The sequence below is a fragment of the Halichoerus grypus genome, chromosome 7, assembly GCF_964656455.1.
Source record: "Halichoerus grypus chromosome 7, mHalGry1.hap1.1, whole genome shotgun sequence".
Lineage (NCBI taxonomy): Eukaryota > Metazoa > Chordata > Mammalia > Carnivora > Phocidae > Halichoerus > Halichoerus grypus.
In genome coordinates, this window is record NC_135718.1 from 81586359 (window position 1) to 81610816 (window position 24458).

Below are 24458 nucleotides of genomic sequence, written 5' to 3' on the forward strand. Positions count from 1 at the left end.
CTCATTGAAACCCGGGCTTCAGAAATCTCATTTCTTGAACAAATAGACAATAAAGGAAATTAAAAGGTATGGTGGAAGGGAAGTCTATATTTTAAAAGGCACACTTGAAATACTTTTCAACCAAGTGCAATATATGGACCTTATTAGGATTCTGATATGAATAAATTTTTAATATAATATTGACTGGATATTCATTGATATTGAGGAATTTTTATTAATTTGGGTGGAGTAATAATGATGTTGTGATTAAATTTTGAGTCCTTATCTTTAAGAGATACATATTGAGATATTTGCAGATGAAATATTGTGTCTCTGATGTACTTCAAAATAATAAGGGAGGGAATGGTTGAGAACACCATTGGTAAAGCTGGGTGGTTGACACTTGAAGGTTCATTATAATATTCTCTGGAATTTTATGTACATTTGAAATGTCCATACTAAAAGATCAGAATGTTTTAAAGATTCCTAGTGTCAAAGTTATGAAATGAGTTCTGAAATTGTTCTATTTTAATTATTAAATTGCATTTAAATATTAAATCCAGTTACAGCATAGTTATAAAACTTACTTTGAAAATGATTTCATTAACAAATTGTTGGCAAAGAAATTACAATAAAATATTTCCTCAATGAATCAAACCTCTTTTGTTTATTAGCTTTATTCATGTGACATATGGCAGAGCTGAAGACCATGGGGCAGCGAATTCTAAAGCAGGGGTAAACCTTTAAACAATTAATTAATTAACCTAATTTATATAATGGCTTTATTTTTGCAGAGCTAATGAACTAGGGATTCATTATAGGCCATTAACAGTCATTAATAAATGAAACTGTGGTTTAAATACATGAGTTTGTATTTCAGACTCCAGAGGCAGAGGTCAGTCATGAAATGTTAATAACAATATTAAAAGCATCAAGCATTAAACAAACTAGCATTTAGCTTTTAGATTTCATGCGCTTCTGAGAGGCTACTGCACACACCTGCTAGCTGGTCTTAGCTCTCCATGCATTCTTAGGCACATGTAAGTATACATAGGTATATTAGTGAAACTTTTATTAGCCTTAGATTAGATTTACATTAAAGTACCAGGAACTAGTTGTATCATATTCACATATGAGATATCAATATGCCTTTATTCCTAGAAATTGGAGCTATTTCCTGAAAAATGCCAAGTTCTAAGACCTAAATATTTAGCAGATTTTTCTTTCTAAATCTAACTGTTCATTTTTTTCAAAGAAAGATGACAAATATAGTTTTCAAATAGTTTCCATGTTTTCCCTAATTGCAATAAGCTGGTTTGCATTACATAATTTAGAACTACTCTAACCTTTTGATTCCTGATTTAGTCAATTCAATTGACAATTTGAAGCTTCCTCTATATTTTATAAAAATATAATTGCCCATGGTTAAAGATTTTAAGAACTCAAGAAACCGGCCTGATATTTTTAAAACAATTTAATTACGCAAGTGAAGACAACTTAATTTCCTTAATTCCAAAAATATACCATGTATAATCTGATTTTTTTCAAATGAGTTGGTTGTACCTTTCTGAGCAACTGTGCAACCCTCCACACTAGATCAGTAAGTGAGACTTGAAAGAAATAAAACAGAAGTGATTACTTTTAGGATAATCAATTACTGCACACTGGTAGAGAAAATTCTAGGGCACGTCTCTTGCCTTTTCTATCTACCTTGCTCTCCCTTCTTCCACCACCTAGGCTCTGTGGCTCTCGCTTTATACCTGTACCCTCGCTGGCGTTCTCACAGGCTCTTCATTTTCCCTCCTCCCCTTCTAAAGATGCTGATTGACGTAGTGTTGGCATAGGATGTCCAGGAAGGGCCCTGGAGTGAAAGGAGCCTGTTTCGTAGCCTGTTTCCCCCTTCACGCTCTCTCTCAGCCTCTGAACCCAAATGGTTAAATTTAATTTGGTTTTCTCGGGTCTTCTAAATTCTAAAAAAGTTGGCGTGATTATAAAAGGATGAACTGCCTGAAATGCAAAGGAATATTACCTCAATGGATGGAAAAGAACAGCATTTATCTTGTTATTAGTAACATCTCCCAGAATCTCTGCTCGTGTCCTTCACAAATTGGCTTTACTTGCTCTCTTATGTTGGTAAACTATATATCACACAGATGTTGGAGAACGATTCTGGAGTCAAAAGCTGTGAGCTTAAATCTCTGGGTTTTCATTTACCAACAGCATCATTTTTAAAAAGTCACTTAACCTTGCCCGGCTAGCTCAGTCGGTAGAGCATGAGACTCTTAAAAAGTCACTTAACCTTATCTTGATTTTGTAAAATGGGAATAATAATTTTCATCTCCTAGAAATGGATGTGAATTAAATATAATGCCACATATAACTTACAATAAATGTTAGTTGCTCTTTTAAGATTCATTTTCCTCTGTGCTAAGAAAATCAGTTAAGTACAAGAGACCACACAATTCAAGAGAATGTCGGGCAGTCCTGTACCCATTAATAATATACACACCAGAGAGTTTGCCAGAGCCTCACAGTGGGATTAAGAATAAAGTTGATTCTAGCAATATCGTATACCCAGTTTGAAGATGGTGTGTTATTGCCTTGATATTTCAGGAGTATGAAATCACTCCCAGCACTGTCCTCTATCAGCTATTAAAATGGATGGGCAATCAGCTCCAAGTACTACTGATCTCCCCACATTCTCTAATGATAACTTTTGGACCTATGTATTTCATCAGAAAATGAGCAGAAGCACCATAAAATCCTTCCGGAATGCTTAAGTAATATAACTTACTTTTCGAAGGGACTCGGAGATTGGCGAGGACCACTTCCAGGGAATCGGCCTGGACGCGAAGTACGTAGCTTGTCCTGGTCTCATAATCCAGGGGGGCATTCACATAGATAACACCTGTGATGTTGTTAATTCCAAACATATCTGCAATTAAAATACAGTTCTTTGGTCATTTCCTTCACACTGTAAGAAAAAAAAAAAGGATCCTCTTTAAAAGGCACTGTGATTTTAAAAAATACTCCTTGTAAACAGGAGTAATGCATGAAAATGAGAGGATGCTGGCTTTTGGAAGCTGTGTTCCATCTCTTCAAATTATCATCAGTGTATGGGGGCGGAGCAAGATGGCGGAGGAGTAGGAGACCTGGATTTCGTCTCCTCTCAGGAATTCAGCTGGATAGGGATCAAACCATTCTGAACACCTACAAACTCAACAGGAGATCGAAGAAAAGAAGAGCAACAACTCTCTGAACAGAAAAGCGACCACTTTCTGGAAGGTAGGACGTGCGGAGAAGTGAATCCGAGGCGATATTCGGGAGGATAGACGGCGGGGGAGGGGCCTCCGTCGGCCGCTTCTGGCAAGTGATAGAGCTGGGAGCACAAAATCGGAACTTTTAGAAGTCTGCTCCGCTGAGGGACGTCACTCCGGTGGCTAAGTGGGGGGTGAACGCTCGCGGGACAGTGTGGTCTCAGGACCCTCGGGGTCACAGAAAGACCGGGGGTGCCTGAGTGCGGCAGAGCTCCCAGGTATCAGAGCAGGGAAGCCGGCTGCAGAGACGGAGCCCAGGCGCGGGCTCTCAGCTCGGGGTTGCCATAAACCGTGGTCCGTGGCCCAGTCGGGCCACTGCTCCTCCAGCAGGGACCCAAAAAGCGGCAGATCCGGAGAGACTCACCTTCTTCCCCCGGGAGGAGAGGTGCAGGAGCGCACCGCGGGGATCTGCTGGGTTTGGAGACTCCACCCGGGGTCGGGTGCCAGAGATAGAAACGCGCGGTCACAGGCCGGGTGAGCACGGAGTGAGGCCGGAGACCGGGGAGATGGGAGTGACTGACTGCTTTTCTCTGGGGGCTCGTTGAGGAGCGGGACCCCGAGTTCTCGGCTCCTCCGGGGCGGAGACTGGGAGGCCGCCATTTTCACTCTCCGCCTCCAAAGCTGTACGGAAAGCTTGCAGGGAACAAAAGCTCCCGAGAGCAAACCCGAGCAGATTACTTAGCCGGGACCAGCAAGGGCGGGGCAATTCTGCCTCTGGCAAAGACATTTGGGAACCACGGCAACAGGCCCCTCCCCCAGAAGATCAGCGAGAACAGCCAGCCAAGACCAGGTTTACCAATCAATGAGAACGGCAGAACTCCAGCGCTAGGGGAATACAGCACAGAATTCATTGCTTTTTTCCCCATGATTCTTTACTCTTTCAAAGTAAATTATTTTTTTTAACTGTCTTTTTTTCTTTTTTTTTTGAATTTTTCTTTTTCCCTTTTTCAACCAACATCTTATCAATCCCTTTTAAAAAAAAAAAAACATTTTTATTTTTCATTTTTAAAGTCATATTCTATCCCTTCATAGTAGTTACCTGTATTTTTGGCATATATATATATGTTGTTCTCTCTTTAAAATTTTGAGATAGTTTCTTCTAACAGATCAAAATATACTCTAAATCTCTAGTGTATGGTTTTTTTCTACTCCCCTACCTGATCACATTCTCTCCCTTTTTTCTTTCTTTTTTTTTTTTAAATCCTCTTCTTTCTTTTTTCAAACAACTTATCAAATCCTTTTATAAAATTTTTTTATAATTTCCATCTTTACAGTCATATTCCATCCCTTCATCATATCAACCCTTATTTTTGTACATATATAAGTTTTTCTTTCTTTAAAATTTTGGGAGGCACTTTCTTTTAACAGACCAAAATACACCCAAAATCTAGTGTGTGGCACTGATCTATGCACCAGCCTGATCATATTTGATCACATTCTGTTTTTGTTTTGTTTTGTTTTGTTCTGTTATTGTTTGTTTTTATCTTTATCTTTATCTTTTTCTTTTTTCTTTTTTTCTTTCTTTTTCTTTTTTCTCTCTTTCCCTTTCTTTTCCCACTGCTTCAGGTCTTTTCTGATTTGTTTAGAGTATATTTTCTGGGGACGTTGTTACCCTGTTAGCATTTTGTTCTCTCATTCATCTATTCTCCTCTGGACAAAATGACAAGATGGAAGAAACCACCTCAACAAAAAGAACAAGAGGTAGTACTGACTGCCAGGGACCTACTCAATACGGACATTAGTACGATGTCAGATCTAGAGTTCAGAATCATCACTTTAAAGATACTAGCTGGGCTTGAAAAAAGCATGGAAGTTATTAGAGAAACCCTTTCTGGAGAAGTAAAAGAACTAAAATCTAACCAAGTCGAAATGAAAAAGGCTATTAATGAGGTGCAATCAAAAATGGGGGCGCTAACTGCTAGGATAAATGAGGCAGAAGAAAGAATCAGTGAGATAGAAGACCAAATGATGGAAAATAAAGAAGCTGAGAAAAAGAGAGATAAACAACTACTGGATCACGAGGGCAGAATTCGAGAGATAAATGATACCATAAGACGAAACAACATTAGAATAATTGGGATCCCAGAAGAAGAAGAAAGAGAGAGAGGGGCAGAAGGTATAATGGAGCAAATTATAGCAGAGAACTTCCCTAATTTGGGGAAGGAAACAGGCATCAAAATCCAGGAAGCACAGAGAACCCCTCTCAAAATCAATAAAAATAGGTCAACACCCCGACATCTAATAGTAAAACTTACGAGTCTCAGAGACAAAGAGAAAATCCTGAAAGCAGCTCGGGAGAAGAGATATGTAACCTACAATGGTAGAAACATTAGATTGGCAACAGACTTATCCACAGAGACCTGGCAGGCCAGAAAGGACTGGCAGGACATATTCAGAGCACTAAATGAGAAAAATATGCAGCCAAGAATACTATATCCAGCTAGGCTGTCATTGAAAATAGAAGGAGAGATAAAAAGCTTCCAGGACAAACAAAAAACTAAAGGAATTTGCAAACACGAAACCAGCCCTACAAGAAATCTTGAAAGGGGTCCTCTAAGCAAAGAGAGAGCCTAAAAGCAACATAGACCAGAAAGGAACACAAACAATATACAGTAACAGTCACTTTACAGGCAATACAATGGCACTAAATTCCTATCTTTCAATAGTTACCCTGAATGTAAATGGGCTAAATGCCCCAATCAAAAGACACAGGCTATCAGTTTGGATTAAAAAACAAGACCCATCGATATGCTGCCTGCAAGAGACTCATTTTAGACCCAAAGACACCCCCAGATTGAAAGTGAGGGGGTGGAAAACCATTTACCATGCTAATGGCCACCAAAAGAAAGCTGGGGTGGCAATCCTTATATCAGACAAATTAGATTTTAAACCAAAGATTGTAATAAGAGATGAGGAAGGACACTATATCCTACTTAAAGGGTCTATCCAACAAGAAGATCTAACAATTGTAAATATCTATGCCCCTAACATGGGAGGAGCCAATTATATAAGGCAATTAATAACAAAAGCAAAGAAACACATTGACAACAATACAATAATAGTGGGGGACTTTAACACCCCCCTCACTGAAATGGACAGATCGTCTAAGCAAAAGATCAACAAGGAAATAAAGACTTTAAATGACACACTGGACCAAATGGACTTCACAGACATATTCAGAACATTCCATCCCAAAGCAACGGAATACACATTCTTCTCTAGTGCCCATGGAACATTCTCCAGAATCGATCACATCCTAGGTCATAAATCAGGTCTCAACCGGTACCAAAAGTTGGGATCATTCCCTGCCTATTTTCAGACCACAATGCTTTGAAACTAGAACTCAATCACAAGAGGAAAGTCGGAAAGAACTCAAATACATGGAGGCTAAAGAGCATCCTACTGAAGAATGAATGGGTCAACCAGGAAATTAAAGAAGAATTAAAAAAATTCATGGAAACCAATGAAAATGAAAACACAACTATTCAAAATCTTTGGGATACAGCAAAGGCAGTCCTAAGAGGAAAGTATGTAGCAATACAAGCCTTTCTCAAGAAACAAGAAAGGTCTCAAGTACACAACCTAACCCTACACCTAAAGGAGCTGGAGAAAGAGCAGCAAATAAAGCCTAAACCCAGCAGGAGAAGAGAAATAATAAAGATCAGAGCAAAGATCAATGAAATAGAAACCAAAAGAACAGTAGAACAGATAAACGAAACTAGGAGCTGGTTCTTTGAAAGAATTAACAAAATTGATAAGCCCCTGGCCAGACTTATCAAAAAGAAAAGAGAAATGACCCAAATCAACAAAGTCATGAATGAAAGAGGAGAAATCACAACCAACACCAAAGAAATACAAACAATTATAAGAACATATTATGAGCAACTCTATGCCAGCAAATTAGATAACCTGGAAGAAATGGATGCATTCCTAGAGATGTATCAACTACCAAAACTGAACCAGGAAGAAATAGAAAACCTGAACAGACCTATAACCACTAAGGAAAGAGAAGCAGTCATCAAAAATCTCCCAAAACACAAAAGCCCAGGGCCAGATGGCTTCCCAGGGGAATTCTACCAAACATTTCAAGAAGAATTAATACCTATCCTTCTGAAACTGTTCCAAAAAATAGAAATGGAAGGAAAACTTCCAAACTCATTTTATGAGGCCAGCATTACCTTGATCCCAAAACCAGACAAAGACCCCATCAAAAAGGAGAATTACAGACCAATATCCCTGATGAACATGGATGCAAAAATTCTCACCAAAATACTAGCCAATAGGATCCAACAGTACATTAAAAGGATTATTCACCACGACCAAGTCGGATTTATCCCTTGGCTGCAAGGTTGGTTCAACATCCACAAATCAATCAACGTGATACGATACATTAACAAAAGAAAGAACAAGAATCATATGATCCTCTCAATAGATGCAGAAAAAGCATTTGACAAAGGACAGCATCCTTTCTTGATCAAAACTCTTCAGAGTATAGGGATAGAGGGTACATACCTCAATATCATAAAAGCCATCTATGAAAAACCTACAGCAAATATCATTCTCAATGGGGAAAAACTGAGAGCTTTCCCCCTAAGGTCAGGAACGCGGCAGGGATGTCCACTATCACCACTGCTATTCAACATAGTATTGGAAGTCCTAGCCACAGCAATCAGACAACAAAAAGAAATCTAAGGCATCCAAATCGGCAAAGAAGTCGTCAAACTCTCACTCTTTGCAGATGATATGATACTTTATGTGGAAAATCCCAAAGACTCCACCCCAAAACTGCTAGAACTCATACAGGAATTCAGTAAAGTGGCAGGATATAAAATCAATGCACAGAAGTCAGTGGCATTCCTATACACCAGCAACAAGTCAGAAGAAAGAGAAATTAAGGAGTCGATCCCATTTACAATTGCACCCAAAACCATAAGATACCTGGGAATAAATCTAACCAAAGAGGCAAAGGATCTGTACTCAGAAAACTATAAAATACTCATGAAAGAAATTGAGGAAGACACAAAGAAATGGAAAAACGTTCCATGCTCATGGATTGGAAGAACAAATATTGTGAAGATGTCAATGCTACCTAGAGCAATCTACACATTCAATGCAATCCCCATCAAAATACCATCCACTTTTTTCAAAGAAATGGAACAAATAATCCTAAAATTTGTATGGAACCAGAAAAGACCCCGCATAGCCAGAGCAATGTTGAAAAAGAAAAGCAAAGCTGGCGGCATCAGAATTCCGGACTTCCAGCTCTATTACAAAGCTGTCATCATCAAGACAGTATGGGACTGGCACAAAAACAGACACATAGATCAATGGAACAGAATAGAGAGCCCAGAAATGGACCCTCAACTCTATGGTCAACTAATCTTTGACAAAGCAGGAAAGAATTTCAAATGGAAAAAAGACAGTCTCTTCAACAAATGGTGTTGGGAAAATTGGACAGCCACATGCAGAAGAATGAAACTGGACCATTTCCTTACACCACACACAAAAATAGACTCCAAATGGTTGAAAGACCTCAATGTGAGACAGGAGTCCATCCAAATCCTAAAGGAGAACACAGGCAGCAACCTCTTCGACCTCAGCCACAGCAACTTCTTCCTAGAAACATCGCCAAAGGCAAGGGAAGCAAGGGCAAAAATGAACTATTGGGACTTCATCAAGATAAAAAGCTTTTGCAAAGCAAAGGAAACAGTCAACAAAACCAAAAGACAACCGACAGAATGGGAGAAGATATTTGCAAATGACATATCAGATAAAGGGCTAGTATCCAAAATCTATAAAGAACTCATCAAACTCAACACCAAAAGAACAAAGAATCCAATCAAGAAATGGGCAGAAGACATGAACAGACATTTTTCCAAAGAAGACATCCAAATGGCCAACAGACACATGAAAAAGTGTTCAATATCGTTCGGCATCAGGGAAATCCAAATCAAAACCTCAATGAGATACCACCTCACACCAGTCAGAATGGCTAAAATTTAGAAGTCAGGAAAGGACAGATGTTGGCAGGGATGCGGAGAAAGGGGAACCCTCCTACACTGTTGGTGGGAATGCAAGCTGGTGCAGCCACTCTGGAAAACAGTATGGAGGTTCCTCAAAAAGGTGAAAATAGAGCTACCATACGATCCAGCAATTGCACTACTGGGTATTTACCCCAAAGATACAAAAGTAGGGACCCGAAAGGGTACGTGCACCCCGATGTTTATAGCAGCCATGTCCACAATAGCCAAACTGTGGAAGGAGCCAAGATGTCCATCGACAGATGAATGTATAAAGAAGAGCTGGTATATATATACAATGGAATATTATGCAGCCATCAAAAGGAATGAGATCTTGCCATTTGCAACGACGTGGATGGAACTGGAGCGTATTATGCTGAGCGAAATAAGTCAAACAGAGAAAGACATGTATCATATGACCTCACTGATATGAGGAATTCTTAATCTCAGGAAACAAACTGAGGGTTGCTGGAGTGGGGGGTGGGGTGGGAGGGATGGGGTGACTGGGTGATGGACACTGGGGAGGGTATGTGCTCTGGTAAGCACTGTGAATTGTGCAAGACTGTTGAATCTCAGATCTGTACCTCTGAAACAAATAATGCAATATATGTTAAGAAAGAAAAAAAGAAGAATGTAGCAGGAGGGGAAGAATGAAGGGGGGGAAATCGGAGGGGGAGAAGAACCATGAGAGACGATGGACTCTGAAAAACAAACTGAGGGTTCTGGGGAGGGTGGGAGGATGGGTTAGCCTGGTGATGGGTATTGAGGAGGGCACATTCTGCATGGAGCACTGGGTGTTATGCACAAACAATGAATCATGGAACACTATATCTAAAACTAATGATGTAATGTATGGGGATTAACATAACAATAAAAAAAATTATCATCAGTGTATCCTTAAGTGAACACCTTAATTTTCTAGTTATGTTGAGAGTCTCCTGGAAAACAATGTTTCATCAGTCAATTAAATTTGGGAAGCACTGCACACTATATCCATCATGGTAGATTTGGATGGTCCTTTAAATACTAAAGGGCATTAGATGTTCCTGATATTTAGGGAGAAGGCATAGCAGCAAGGTAGGAACAAAGAAGAAAGTAAGAAAAGTAAGATGTCCTGCACTTGCTACAAGGGCAGCCATGTCTAGTAATGGTTGATCACTGAAATACTTAAAAAGAGCCTTCACAGGGGCACCTGGGTGGCTCAGTCAGTTAAGCATCTGCCTTCAGCTCAGGTCATTATCCCAGGGTCCTGGGAATGAGCCCTGCATTGGGCTCTCTGCTCCGCAGGAAGCCTGCTTCTCCCTCCCCCACTCCCCCTGCTTGTGTTCCCTTTCTCACTGTGTCTCTCTCTGTAAAATAAATAAATAAAATCTTTTTTAAAAAAAGGAGCCTTTATGATTTCGTTGAGAATTGCTTAATTTTATATTCATCCACTTACTAAATATTAAATATTGAACATTCATGTATTTATTAAGTGTATATTGACTATTTCTTTTTTTAAAAGATTTTATTTATTTGTTTTTGAGAGAGAGACATAGAGAGAGCATGAGTGTGGGGGAGGGAGGGACAGAGAGGGAGAAGCAGGCTCCCTGCCGAGCAGGGAGCCTGCTGAGGGACTTGATCCCAGGAGCCTGAGATCATTACCTGAGCTGAGGGCAGACACTCAACTGACTGAGCCACCCAGGCACCCTAAATGTATATTGACTATCTCTTGACCACTTACGACATGCCAGGCCATCCAATTTATCAAAAGGAAAAAACAGAGGACCACTAACTGTGGATAATGGTGAGAAAAAGAACAGATGAGAAATGCAGCTATGAACTTCTTCTCAGAAGCTGGCAAACCATCCTGTTCTCAGTGAAGAGTAGTTGGTAGACAAAACTCAAATTATTTATTTACTTCTAAGTTAACCACTTGCGGAATCATATTACACAATGTACATGGGTTTTATCTTGGATGCGGCTCTTTGGGCATTCAAAATTATTTGCGATCCTAAAATCTCTTCAGTGTTAGCCTAGCTATGACATGGAGTAGGTCATGGATGGTCCAGAACAGTGGGAAGAGACCCCTGTAGGCAACAATCATGACCAAAACCTGAAAGTATGATGCGTTAATTTTGAAGAAATATCATTAAAATATCCCTAAATGAGGGCAAGAGGAAAGCTTCCAGAATTGGATAGTTAGTATTTCCGGTGGGGGGGGAGGGTCATGTTTGTTAGTATAACCAAATTTTTTAATCTGATTGAACACTTAAATTGCATTTAAGTTAGATAGGTTTTTATTAGAAAAAAATAGCATAAATAATAATTCAATCTGAACTGAGTCCCAGGTCCAAGTATTAGTTTATGGTGAAGACACAGACCGAATATCTACTCACCTTCTTCGTTTCCTGAAACTATGGAGTACACAATACTCTGGTTGATGGCCGCCGCCGAAATCACTCCAACCATAGTCCCTCTGGTGGCAAGTTCACTCACTGGAGGAGGTCTGCAGGTTTAGAGAAGAGGGTTCATTTTTTGTAGTCCATTTGTCATGACAGAGTTTTGAATTTAATAATAGAATATGCTAGTTCATGTGTGAGTGCATTTATTTGAATAATACATTTTCTGAAATTTTCAAAGAAGTACCACATCAAGACTCCAGCCCTAACAAACTGTGTTCACAATTATGCAAATGCTCTTGGTTGCAAAGGTCTTATCACCTGCATTATTTTGAATTTGAGATATAATTTATTTTTGGATACTATTTTATTATCTGCCCAACATCATACAAAAATTCTTTCCACTTGTTTCTCTAAATTACCTTCTGAACTGAAAGCAATAGAAGGGGGTACAATTTGCTATCTTAACTTGTAAAGTAAAATGTTGATCTCATGCCACTGCTATTAGCATATTTAAGCAACAGTTTCCAGATGACTCTTTCTAGTCCTTATTCTTGCACTCCTGGGATGCTCTAACTGTACAAAAAAAGGATTTGAACAGAGGGCATCACAACACTCACATTGCTCTTGAACTCACTGATTTTGCTTACCTGTAGCCATGTTCTGCCCTCAGTACTCTGATATTTACTTAATTTCCAAGTTATATTTTCAAAAACACATCTCATTCTCAAAATCTTCATTTATTTTACAGTATTGGTCACTGCAACTAGGCTATCATAACTTTAATCCTAAGTTAATGGAAATAATCTCACTTTTATAATATACAGGTGTTATATTACCCAGATCCAATAGATTTAAAAAAAATCAGTGAATAGTCCAGTCAATCTGTATAGAGCGTCCCACTTCTCTAAGCTTCCACCTCTTTCCTCAAGCTGATAAGACAAACCCTACCATCATTTCCTCCACTGGCTTTTTCTCTTAATACTTACTCTCCTAATGTTCCTCCTCATTTTTTTTAAGATTTCATTTACTTTTTTTAAAAAAGATTTTATTTATTTATTTGACAGAGAGAGACACAGTGAGAGAGGGAACACAAGCAGGGGGAGTGGGAGAGGGAGAAGCAGGCTCCCTGCTGAGCAGGGAGCCCAATGTGGGGCTCTATCCCAGGACCCTGGGATCATGACCTGAGCTGAAGGCAGATGCTTGACTGAGCCACCCAGGTGCCCCAATTCCTCCTCATTTTTATCTGCATCCTCTCTTCTTCTAATTTGGATTACATTGTGCAATTGTATTGTGCCTTCACCAAACAATTTGTTATAACAAATCCTGAACTACAAACATACAGTCCAGAAAATTAATTACATACAGCTCTTTATAAACATGTCCAAATTGCTGTGTTCTTTGCCACCATAGTCCATACGCTTGGTTAAGTTACTGAAATGTAAAGCGATCTGTTTTACAGATGCTCTAGCACTTAATGGTGGTCCATATATTCATCGCATATTCAATGACTATTTTTTTTGCTAAAGAATAAGAACTAATCCATATAACTTTTAGTGAAAATGATAAAGTACGTATGTATGTACACATGTATTTTGTTCTCCTGCATCTTTTCTGCCTTCTTTTGTTACAGCAGATAACCACACCTCCTCTATACCCCATCTAAGCGATTTGGGTAAGGCTGCCAGAGTCTACACCCCCAAGGTGTGTAGATAGACACATTACCCATCTCTGGCCACTGGGGATGCTTTATCTTCTTTGCTCAGTGTTCATGTCTCATGTAAAAAAGTCTTGCCCAGAAATTTTATTTTAAGTACTAGAAAAAAATTTTAATGTTGTTTTATGTTACCCTATGAGAAGGTTGATCAGGTTCTTGTTGATCATGATACCAACACAAATGAAATAACAAAGGTTGAAAATAGGTCCCCTATACTTTGCCTAATATTCTAAATGCTGCTATACTTGAAGCTAGGTAAGCTCATCATTTCAGTTACTGAAATAATTTGTCCTTTATTTCTCCTTTATCTAGGATTTCTACCATTTCCAACCAAAAATGTCCCCACTAATTAACAAGAACATGTTTAGATTAGAAAAGGATACATTTGCCTAGATAGACACTTCTAAAGTAACATATCTGAGATAACAATTATATTCTCTGAGCAATTTATTTACACATTGTCACAGTGGAATACAGATGCCTTAGGTAACCTTGAGCAGAAAAGATAACAGCCTACCATGAAAAGGAAGACATTCACAAGAGTGACACTAAGGTTGGTTTTGATGGACTGCTTTGATGATGAATAGATACACTTTTGTACAGTATTTTAGATTATAAAGGAGACATTAAGACCATGTGCTGTTTGTCGCATTGCTTAGTGATTGACTATGGTGGTTGTGAAATAGAAAACCTGGAATGGATGAAAATCAGAGAGATGGAAACAGGATAGTCTCTGAAATGGACCTCCTCCTGACATTCCAACCCTTGCATATTGCTCTCCTCTCGCAAGACAGCCAGACTCCAGCTTGCTTCTAATCAACAGAATACAGCAAAGAAAATGGGATGTTACCCCAGTCATTACATTACGTAAGACTGTATTCTGCAAGTTCCCTCTTGCTAGGAGACTCTAACTCTCTCCCTTGCTGGATTGAAAGAAGGGGACATAGGGAATTGTCCATATGGCAAGAAACTAAAGGTGATATGATGTCTGACCACCAGGCAGCAAGCAACTGAGGCTCTCAGCCCAACATCCCACTCATAACTGATTCTACCAACTACCACACGAGCTTGGAAGCAGACCCTTCTCCAGTCAAGCCTCAGATGAGACACTGACCCTGGCCAACACCTTGATTCACACCTATCTGAAACAATGAAACACAGAATGCAGGTAACTGATTACTGACCTATAGAATCTTCAAGATGATATATGCATTGTTTTAAGTCATTAAGTTTGTAAAAATATTGTCTTGTGCAAGAGATGAGTGACACACATGGCTTGGATGTTAAGAGCAACAAATTAACTTGAGACAGATCAATATATCATACAAGTTCAATTTGATATAAGAAAATATATGTTAGCCAGATTCTGGAATCACTTTCATAAACTGAATTTCTTCTTGTGAAAGTAAACGTTGCTTAAATTGTTGACTTGTTTATCTTGTTACTACTCATGAGATAATAACTAAATTTTATACTTTCTGTAATTTGTTTCTTAATCCTTATAAAGTATAGAAATAGAAAGTCTGCAGCTAATGTACCTTCAGCTTTAACACCAAAAAAATGCCACCATTCATTTCAAACTTTAAAAACAACATTTACTGTATATTTTTGTACAATTAGGATGGAAATGATCAATACTGGAAAAAGTAACTGGCATCATTATAAAAGGAATTTAAATCCTATGCATACCACTAAAAGCATTTAAAATTCTATTTGTTAGTAAATATTTAAAACGGATTTACTTTCTAGACAAAATATCTCCTCGTTAACCTTTGTCCTAATTGTTCCAACACACTTGTTTCTACCAGAATCAAAACATACTATAAAAATGCAATTTTCTCCTGGCTAGAAATAAATGAACCTCCATGATAATGAGCATTAGATCACAAAATTTCAATTCTTTCTATTTATTGCAAGGCAGACCCAAGTTTATTTTTGTTTTATGCCCTGGAAAGTGCCAGTTACATGATTGGGGCAAATTACATATTTTCTTAGGAGTCACATGTTACTTGAATACAAAATGAAAGAGCTGGTGTAAATCAGGATCTATAAAGCTGGATGGCAGAGAGGACAGAGAGGTAAGGGAATGGAATGACATGGGCTGGGCATCAATTAAGAGGGAGCTCAGTGGACGGAAGGACTCGGTGAGCACTGATGCTCTATTTAATGAGGGCAACCACCATGCTATGCTGCCAATGCAGTGAGAGTTTAAAATAGGAAAAAAAAAGGAAGTTCAAGTTTTTATGTGAATTCTGTGAACTTTTATATTTTGGAACCCAGTGGAAATTTATTTTTTAAGACAACATCTGACTTGGTTTGATCTATGGGCTGACAGTATATGATTTTTAGAGTCCTGTCTGTAAGGTATTTTCTGGTCCAACTCCACTCTGAGTCTGATGTCATGTGATTTGTCATCACCCCCCCCCTTCTTTCTGTGGAGTACAGTCAAATCTATTGATTGATTTCAGAAGCGAAGAATTATGGCCAAAGAAAGGATTCCTCAGAAACTTCTTTTAAAAATGTTTTTCCCTTGTTATTCATTCATATACTTGCAATTCATCCACCTTATAATAAACAATACATCAATAAGCCTCTTCCAATTTAAACTTTTAACACCTCACGAAAAACAAATAGTTGTCAGGTATCTGGAATTCAGGAATTCTGCTTTTTAAAGCTAAATTTACTGCCAATATAATTGAGAAAAAGCTCTCTTCCAATAAAAGAGGCAGTTGGATCACATAAGGCTCAGGAGTGGAGCTACACGGCTTTCCTACGAATCCTTAGAGTCAAGAGATCAGCTGGGTCCCCCTCCCCAGGACAGGACTGCTAGGAGCATGCTAAGGACAGTGGTTATAGCTTCAACCAATATGGACGGAACACGGGAGCAGCTCATGGCTTCATACTTGTAAAATGCCTTCAGAGACTCTTTCACAAAGCTTGATCCAAAGTGGATTCGATGTGCATGTGCACGGACATACCCCCGATATAGCCCTGGCTCCTATTTATCCCCTCTACCCGGGGCAATATTTTGGGCTTTACTGGCCATTTTAAACAAAACCCCCAGATTCTGACTAAAATTCCAAAATCACCTAAGCTAGGGGTGCCTGGGTGGCTCAGTCGGTTAAGCATCTGCCTTCAGCTCACATTATGATCCTGGGGTCCTGGGATTGAGTCCTGCATCAGGATCCTTACTCCACCAGGAGTTTGCTTCTCCCTCTCTGGCTCCCCCTCCTTGTGCTCTCTTGCTTGCTCTCTCTCTCTCTCTCAAATAAATAAATAAATAAATAAAATATTTAAACAAAAAGAAAAAAAAAAAACCAAAATCACCTAAGCTAATTCTTTCTTTCTTTCTTTCTTTATTTATTTATTTGAGAGAGAGAGAGAGAGAGAGAAACAGCATGAGAGGGGAGAGGGTCAGAGGGAGAAGCAGGCTACCCGCTGAGCCGGGAGCCCGATGTGGGACTCGATCCCAGGACTCCGGGATCTTGACCTGAGCCGAAGGCAGTTGCTTAACCAACTGAGCCACCCAGGCGCCCCACCTAAGCTAATTCTTAAACAAAGCATAAATAATATTTCAATTGAAAAAATTCAATTATGATAGATATCAAATTTACATTTTATTACGTCATTAATCTTGCTATTTGCATTGTCCTTGCCTCCCCTAAATTTTACATGTACAACAGCTATATATAATTTTTTTTTTTAAAGATCATTTTTTTTTTTTTAAAGGTTTTATTTATTCATTTATTTGAGAGAGTGAGAGAGAGAGAGCACATGAGAGGGGGGAAGGTCAGAGGGAGAAGCAGACTCCCTGCCGAGCAGGGAGCCCGATGCGGGACTCGATCCCGGGACTCCAGGATCATGACCCGAGCCGAAGGCAGTCACTTAACCAACTGAGCCACCCAGGCGCCCGCTATATATAATTTTTGATACCACACTTCAGTTTTTAGAGCAGTGTTAGGTTCACAGAAAAATTAGACAGAAAGTGTAAAGCTCCTACACACACTCCCACCACCAGTTTGCTCTATTATTAACATCTGGCATTAGTGTGGTGCATTTGTTAAAACTGACGAGCCAATTAAAATTGACGAGCCAATATTGATACATAATGATTAACTAAAGTCCATTGTTACATGAGGCTTCACTCTTGCCTTGTAGAGTTCTACGGGTTTAGACTGACTTATAATGTCATACATCCACTATTACAATATCATACAGAATCGTTTGGGTGACCTAAATTTCTCCTTTTCTTCAGCTACCCATCCCTCTTTCCCCCTGAACCTCTGGAAACCACTGATCTTTTTACTGTCTGCATATTTTGCCTTTTCCAGAGTGTCATGTGGTTGGAATCAGACAGTATGTCATCTTTTTGGACTGACTTCTTAGCAATATGTACTTAAGCTTCCCCTATGTCTTTTGGTGGCTTTATACTTTTTATTGCTCAATCATATTACACTGTATGAATGTACAACAAACAGCTGCATTTTAGTAAGAAGAAAATTGATCAAAATAACTCCAAGCCTGTTGTTTAGAAATAAATCTTTGCAGATAAAGTGCGACCCGGAAAAGTTAACTGCTACAAAATGTATATGCAAAATGCTTACAACACAATTTTCTTATAGATATAAAAATTAATTCATAGATATCTGCTTAACATTTCAATTTTTTCCTGAAAATATAGATTATAATAAATCTGTCTCAATTAAATACATTTTAACATATCTGAATCATCTGAATAATGACTATGCTAAAATAACAGACTTCGCAGTTCTCAAATGGTAGACCCCCATCTTTACAGTATAAATATAGATGAAACAATTATTCTACAATTTAAAGTCTACTTTTATTGTTGGGTTCAAGATGTAACAATAAAAGTCAATGTTGTATGTGTCGCATAAAGCTCCTAATTATTTTAAATACCGTGCAGTTTAGTATATAAAAGTGTTTGTAAATAGATGCTATAAAATTTCACTGGGATTCAATCTGGCTCTATTGCTTTCTTTCTACTGAGAGACAAATCTAATTTATTTTGACATCTTTGAATTCAATATATTTTCAAATCAGTGTCAATTAAGGAACTGTTTTTATATCTACTATGAGGGAATTTAATGAAAATGGGAAGAAAAAAAAAAGCATCCACCAGAACTCCTATTATTGGTAACCTTGGAGCAATTGCATCAGTATGATCTGATTTTACTTATTTAATCAAGAAAAGCAGTTTTAAAAAGACATGAATCAGGAGAGAAATGCTAGCTTTCCCATATTTTTTAGGATGGATTGCAGATAAAAAAAATTAATAAAGAACCAAATAGTTAGATGCTATATTTTTTACATCTTTTCCAAAGGTGCTTGCTATTTTAAGAGTTTTGCTTCTTTTCTGGTCCATGAAGCGTCCTCATCTTGAATACAAGAAAACTGATGCCTTGAGTAGTAAACCATTTCTCAAGTCCATAAAACTATATGAAGCTAAATCTGCGATCTAGGGTGCATGTGTTCATTGGTTTCATTTATTATTTGCATTAATAGAGTTTATGTAATCTTGCTTAGTCATTGGCTCTCAAACTTTATAAGAATTACCTGAAGAATTTATTAAAATTTTCAGATTTTTTTGTGCATCATGCTTGAAGATTCTGATTTAGTAGATCCATAGGAATATCATTTATAAAATTCTGGCTTAAGAATTTACTTACTACCTATGTGACCTTGCAAAAATTCTTAGCTTCCCCATTCTTATTTTTTTAATCTGTAAAATGGGGACATTACCTACTTTGGAAGATGGTGGAGTGTACTAAGGGACATAATGTGGACAAAAAGCTTTCCTTAAATCTAGCATAAAGGAGGTACTCCATAAATTATGGCTTTATTAATACACTATTTTATGGGCTATACTTCTGGAAGTTTACCATAGATATTATACTGCTATACAAGTTTGTCTCATAGATGGGGGAACAAAAAAATAAAACTTGAATACTTTAAAGCAAAGAAAACAATAAAACAAAAAGGCAACCTACTGAATGGGTAGAAATACTTGCAAATTATATATCCATAAGGGGTCAATATTCATAATACATAAAGAACTTCTACAAGTCAACATCAAAAAACCAAATAATCCAATTTATAAATGGGCAAATGAATAGATATTTTTCCAAAGAAGACATCCAGATGGCCAACAGGTACATGGAAAGATGCTCAACATCACTCATCATCAGGCAAATACAAACCAAAACCACAATGAGCTATCACCTCACACCAGATGGAATGGCTAGTGTCAAAAAGACAAGCAATAACAAGTGTTGGTGAGGATGTGGAGAAAAGGGAACCCTCGTGCACTGTTGGTGGGAATGCAAACTGGTGCAGTCACTGTAGAAAACAGTATGGAGGTTCCTCAAAAAGTTAAAAGTAGAAATACCATATGATGCAGTAATCCCACTACTAGGTATTTACCCAAAAGAAAATAAAAACATGAATTTAAAAAGATATGTGCACCCCTATATTTACCGCAACATTATTTGCAATAGCCAAGATAAAACGTAAGTGTCCATCTATAGATGTATGAATAAAGAAGATGTGGTATATATACACAATGGAATATTACTCAGCCATAAGAGATAATGAAATCTTGCCATTTGGAACAACATGAATGGACCTAGAGGGTATTATGCTATATGAAAAAGGTCAGACAAAGAAAGACAAATACGATATGATCTCACTATATGTGGAATCAAAACACAACAACAACAACAAAAACCCAAAAACCAAAATTCAGACTCATAAACACAAAGAATAAACTGGTCGTTGTCAGAGGGGAGAGAGGCGGAGGGGGGCAAAATAGCTGAAGGGGATTAAGGTACAAACCTCCAGTTATAAAACAAATAAATTACAGAGATGAAAGTATAGCACAGGGAATCCAAGCAACAATATTGCAATAAAGTTGCCTGCTGACAGATGGTGACACATATCATGGTAACTGAGTGATGCACACAATTGTCAGATTACTCAGTGGTACACCTCAAACTAACACAACATTGTATGTCAACTATCCTTCCATAATAGAAATGAAAAGCAACTTGATTTAAAATGCTAACAAATACATACCAATGAAATATCTGTAATTATACATATAACATACTAGAGATCCTTGTTCTTTGGTGCATATCTCTGTGGAAGCAGGACTTCAAAATTTTATGTATATACTTGTTTACTGTGATAAAAATAATATGATAAAAGCAAACATAATAAAACTGTTACTTAAAAAGTAGGACTTAAGATGAGCAAATACTTATTATTCTGGGGGTCAAAAAACTTGGTAACTTTATTTATTTATTTATTTATTTATTTATTTATTTATTTATTTATTTATTTGAAGGGGGGGGCAGAGGGAGAGAGAGAATCTTAAGCAGGAGCGTGGAACCTGATGTGGGCTGGATCTCACAACCCCAAGATCATGAGCTGAGCCGAAACCAAGAGTCGGACACCTAGCTGACTGAACCGCCCAGGCACCCCAAAACTTGGTAACTTTAAAAAATTGTCCTCAGAATTCAGAATCCAAAATTGTTTTACTCTCTTAATCAGAGCTTATACTGGGAAAGGAGCAGAAAAGTAAGTTTACCTCTCCAGATAGTGAAACTGGTGTGCAAACATCTAGCCATTCTTTTTGAAGTCTTCTCATAATCCCAACAGTTTAAAGTTTTAAAATGACAGGCATAAATATCCCCTTCTCAACAAGTTAAATGATCTCACTGATTTCTATTAATATTTATATCAAATCTCAATAAACTTATCTGCTAATGAATATATGAGAAAAAATTTGAATACTTTTAATAAGTAATATTGCTCTTGGATAATATTGTAGATTATATCTTAAGCAATCAGATTTTCCCTTCCTAGTTCTCAGTCACAGAACAATTTTACATCTGAAATGGGGATAATATTTTTCTTTTTACTATTTTTTTATACGTTTAAATCCATAGACTTCTGTCTTCATTCAAAAATAACAACCAGGGGGTAGGATTGGTATAGGTAGAGGTGGGCTCTGAATCTTAAAAAAAACAACAATCAAAAAATCATTTAAAATTCAATGAGTTTACTTACAGAGGTTCACTCACCCATTCAATAAATACTTACTGAATACATACCATGTGCCTGGCAATAAAAACACAAAGACAGGAGAGAAGAAATGGATTGTGCATTCATAAAGCTTATAGCCTTACAGGCAAACCAGACAGTTGTGTGAAGAATTATAGTAACATGTGGTAAGTGTATTAATATCAGATCCCTGATTATAAGTTCAGTAGTAAACATGGTGTTCACCATTTATATTTTATTTTCCACACATACCTATAAATAAACAGTGGAATCAGGGGTTGCCTGATTTGATAGAATATGCTAGACCAGGCATATTCATTTCTGGCTGATAAATCTACTTACTAAAAATAGACTACAATAATACACACACACACACACATACTCTTAGTAATGATCTCTGAGAAAACACACACACACCCACATACTCTTAGTAATGATCTCTGAGAAAACAGTTTCATGTTTTGGCTCATTTACCTACATCGGGGTGGCTCTTTTTCCTTCATAGATGAATTTGTGCATTGGAACTTTTGAAAGGTATGACAGCAAATTTAAAACAGGACCTCTAATGCCTTTATTTGTTATTTTCTATTGATTAGATTCAATGTCTGTGGTATTAAAGAGTCATAGAAAGGTGAGAAATCGCCATATAGAATCTTGACATCTACTAGGATAATCATACAAATAACATCAAAAAAGGAGAAAATAATACATATATAGAGCATTTGATATTTCAATTTTCTACTTCAACAGCTGAATAAATACACTACATCAAATATATAACTAAATAATAAAATATAGGCATAAAATAATAAAAATACACATTCAATATCTGCCAGAATATTTAGGAAAGAAAGAAGTCATTTTTTTATTGTTATTCATACCTTAGACAAATAATACACTAATGCCATTTATGAAGGAGGGTATATAGTCAGTATTCAATACCATATTACATAAATTCATCACTATTTAGAAAGTGGGGGTACTTTATTTTCATTTAAATTTTTGCTAAAGAATTTGTAATATATATATTATTTCTAGATTTATTTTTTATTATGATCAGGATAACTATAAGCAAAATTCTTCACCCAGCAAAATCACTTGGTTATTAAGCCAAAGACAGTGAAACAATAAAAAGGAAAAAAAAAAAAGTTTTCTGGTTTTCTTTAAATATTTTAAATGATGAAATATTTTATTTTTTATTTTTTTAAAGATACTATATGCTGGCTAATTGAACATAATAAAAAATTTTAAAAAATAAAAAAAATTATACGTATAGAATTAAAAAAAAAGATTTTATTTATTTGAGAGAAAGTGAGTGAGAGAGAGAACATGAATAGGGGCAGAGGGAGAAGGAAAGGGAAAAGCAGACTCCCCCCGCTGAGCAGGGAGCCCGATGTGGGGCTCGATCCCAGGACCCTAGGATCATGACCTGATCCAAAGGCAGACACTTAGCCGACTGAGCCACCCAGGTGCCCCAATAATGAAATATTTTAAACACATTTAAAATAAGGAACTTACTCTAAGATATAGATCTGATTTCAGATTTAATTAATGTTTAAATATTTTTGTATTTGCTTTTTTAAAAAAAATTACAGATACCATCAACAAAATGAAAAGGCAACCTATGTAATGGGAGGAAGTATTTGCCAATCATATATCTAATAAGGGGTTGATATCCAAAATATCTAAAACAAAACAAAACAAAAAACCATCTGATTAAAAAATGGGCGGAGGGACTATTGGGCAGAATAGACATTTTTTCCAAAGAAGACATCCACATGTTCAACAGACACATGAAAGGATGCTCAACATCATTCATCATCAGGAAAATGCAAATCAAAACCACACTAAGATATCACCTCACACCTGTCAGAATGGCTAGAATCAAAAAAATGAGAAATAACAAGGGTTGTCGAGGATGCAGAGAAAGGGGACCCCTCATGTACTGTTGGTGGAAATGCAAACTGGTGCAGCCACTCTGGAGAACAGTACGGAGGTTCCTCAAAAAATGAAAAACAGAATTACTGTATGATCCAGCAATGCCACACCTGGGATATATATACAAAAGGCAAGAAATCACTGTATTGAAGAGTTATTTGTACCCCCATATTCACTGCAGCACTGTTTACCATAGCCAAAACGTAGAAACAGCCTAAGTGCCCACTGATGGATGAATGGATAAAGAAAAAACTATATATATTATATTATATAATATATATTGTACATATATAATTCAGTCATAAAAGAAGGATATCCTGCCATTTGCAACAACATGGAGAGACATAGAGGGTATTATGCTAAGTGAAATAAGTCATATAGGGAGGCACAAATCTGTATGATCTCACTTATATGTGGAAACTTAAAAAAAATCCTAACTCATAGATACAGAGAACAGATGGGTGTTTGCCAGAATCAAGGGGGTGGGGTGAGAGTGGGTAAAAGGGGTGAAGTGGTCAAAGGGTATAAACGTCCAGTCTTATTTGAAAGTTGCTAAGAAAATAGCACTTGAAAGTTCTCATCACTAGAAAAAATATTGTAGCCATATGAGGTGGTGGATGTTAACTAAACTTACTGTAATCATTTCATAATATAGACATATATCAAATCATCATGTTGTGCACTTCAAACTAATCCAATGTTATATGTCAATCACATCTCAGTAAACCTGGGAAAAAATTATATCTAGGTCTCCCCTACCTAGTTCCTTTATCCATCCCCAGTTATTAAACTTGGAACAAAGTTTAAAAAGCCTGAGAGGTTGTTTTGATAAACAAGACTTCGTGTCAAAATTTCTCCATAAATATGGTAATTTATTATTTAGAATCCATTAGCGAAGGGTTGTAAATATCTATTTACCCAAAACAGATTCACTATGCTTACTATACCTGCCCAGCAACTTGATTTCCCCTCTTTCTTGAGTAATACCTACTTGACACATTGAGAAATAAAAAATATGTAT

General features: G+C 37.3%; 1 protein-coding gene across 7 annotated transcripts in view; it reads right to left on the minus strand.

The window, feature by feature from the left end:
* The window catches only part of PCDH15 (protocadherin related 15), a 1707782-nt gene that overhangs the window by 140549 nt on the left and 1542775 nt on the right, over positions 1-24458 (minus strand). For all 7 annotated transcript variants that reach the window (XM_078077809.1, XM_078077807.1, XM_078077810.1 and 4 more), the window contains 2 exons: positions 11695-11804; positions 2774-2914 (listed from right to left, as the gene is read on the minus strand). In XM_078077809.1, the coding sequence (XP_077933935.1) occupies positions 2774-2914; positions 11695-11804 (251 nt within the window). The remainder of the gene's footprint in view (positions 1-2773; positions 2915-11694; positions 11805-24458) is intronic.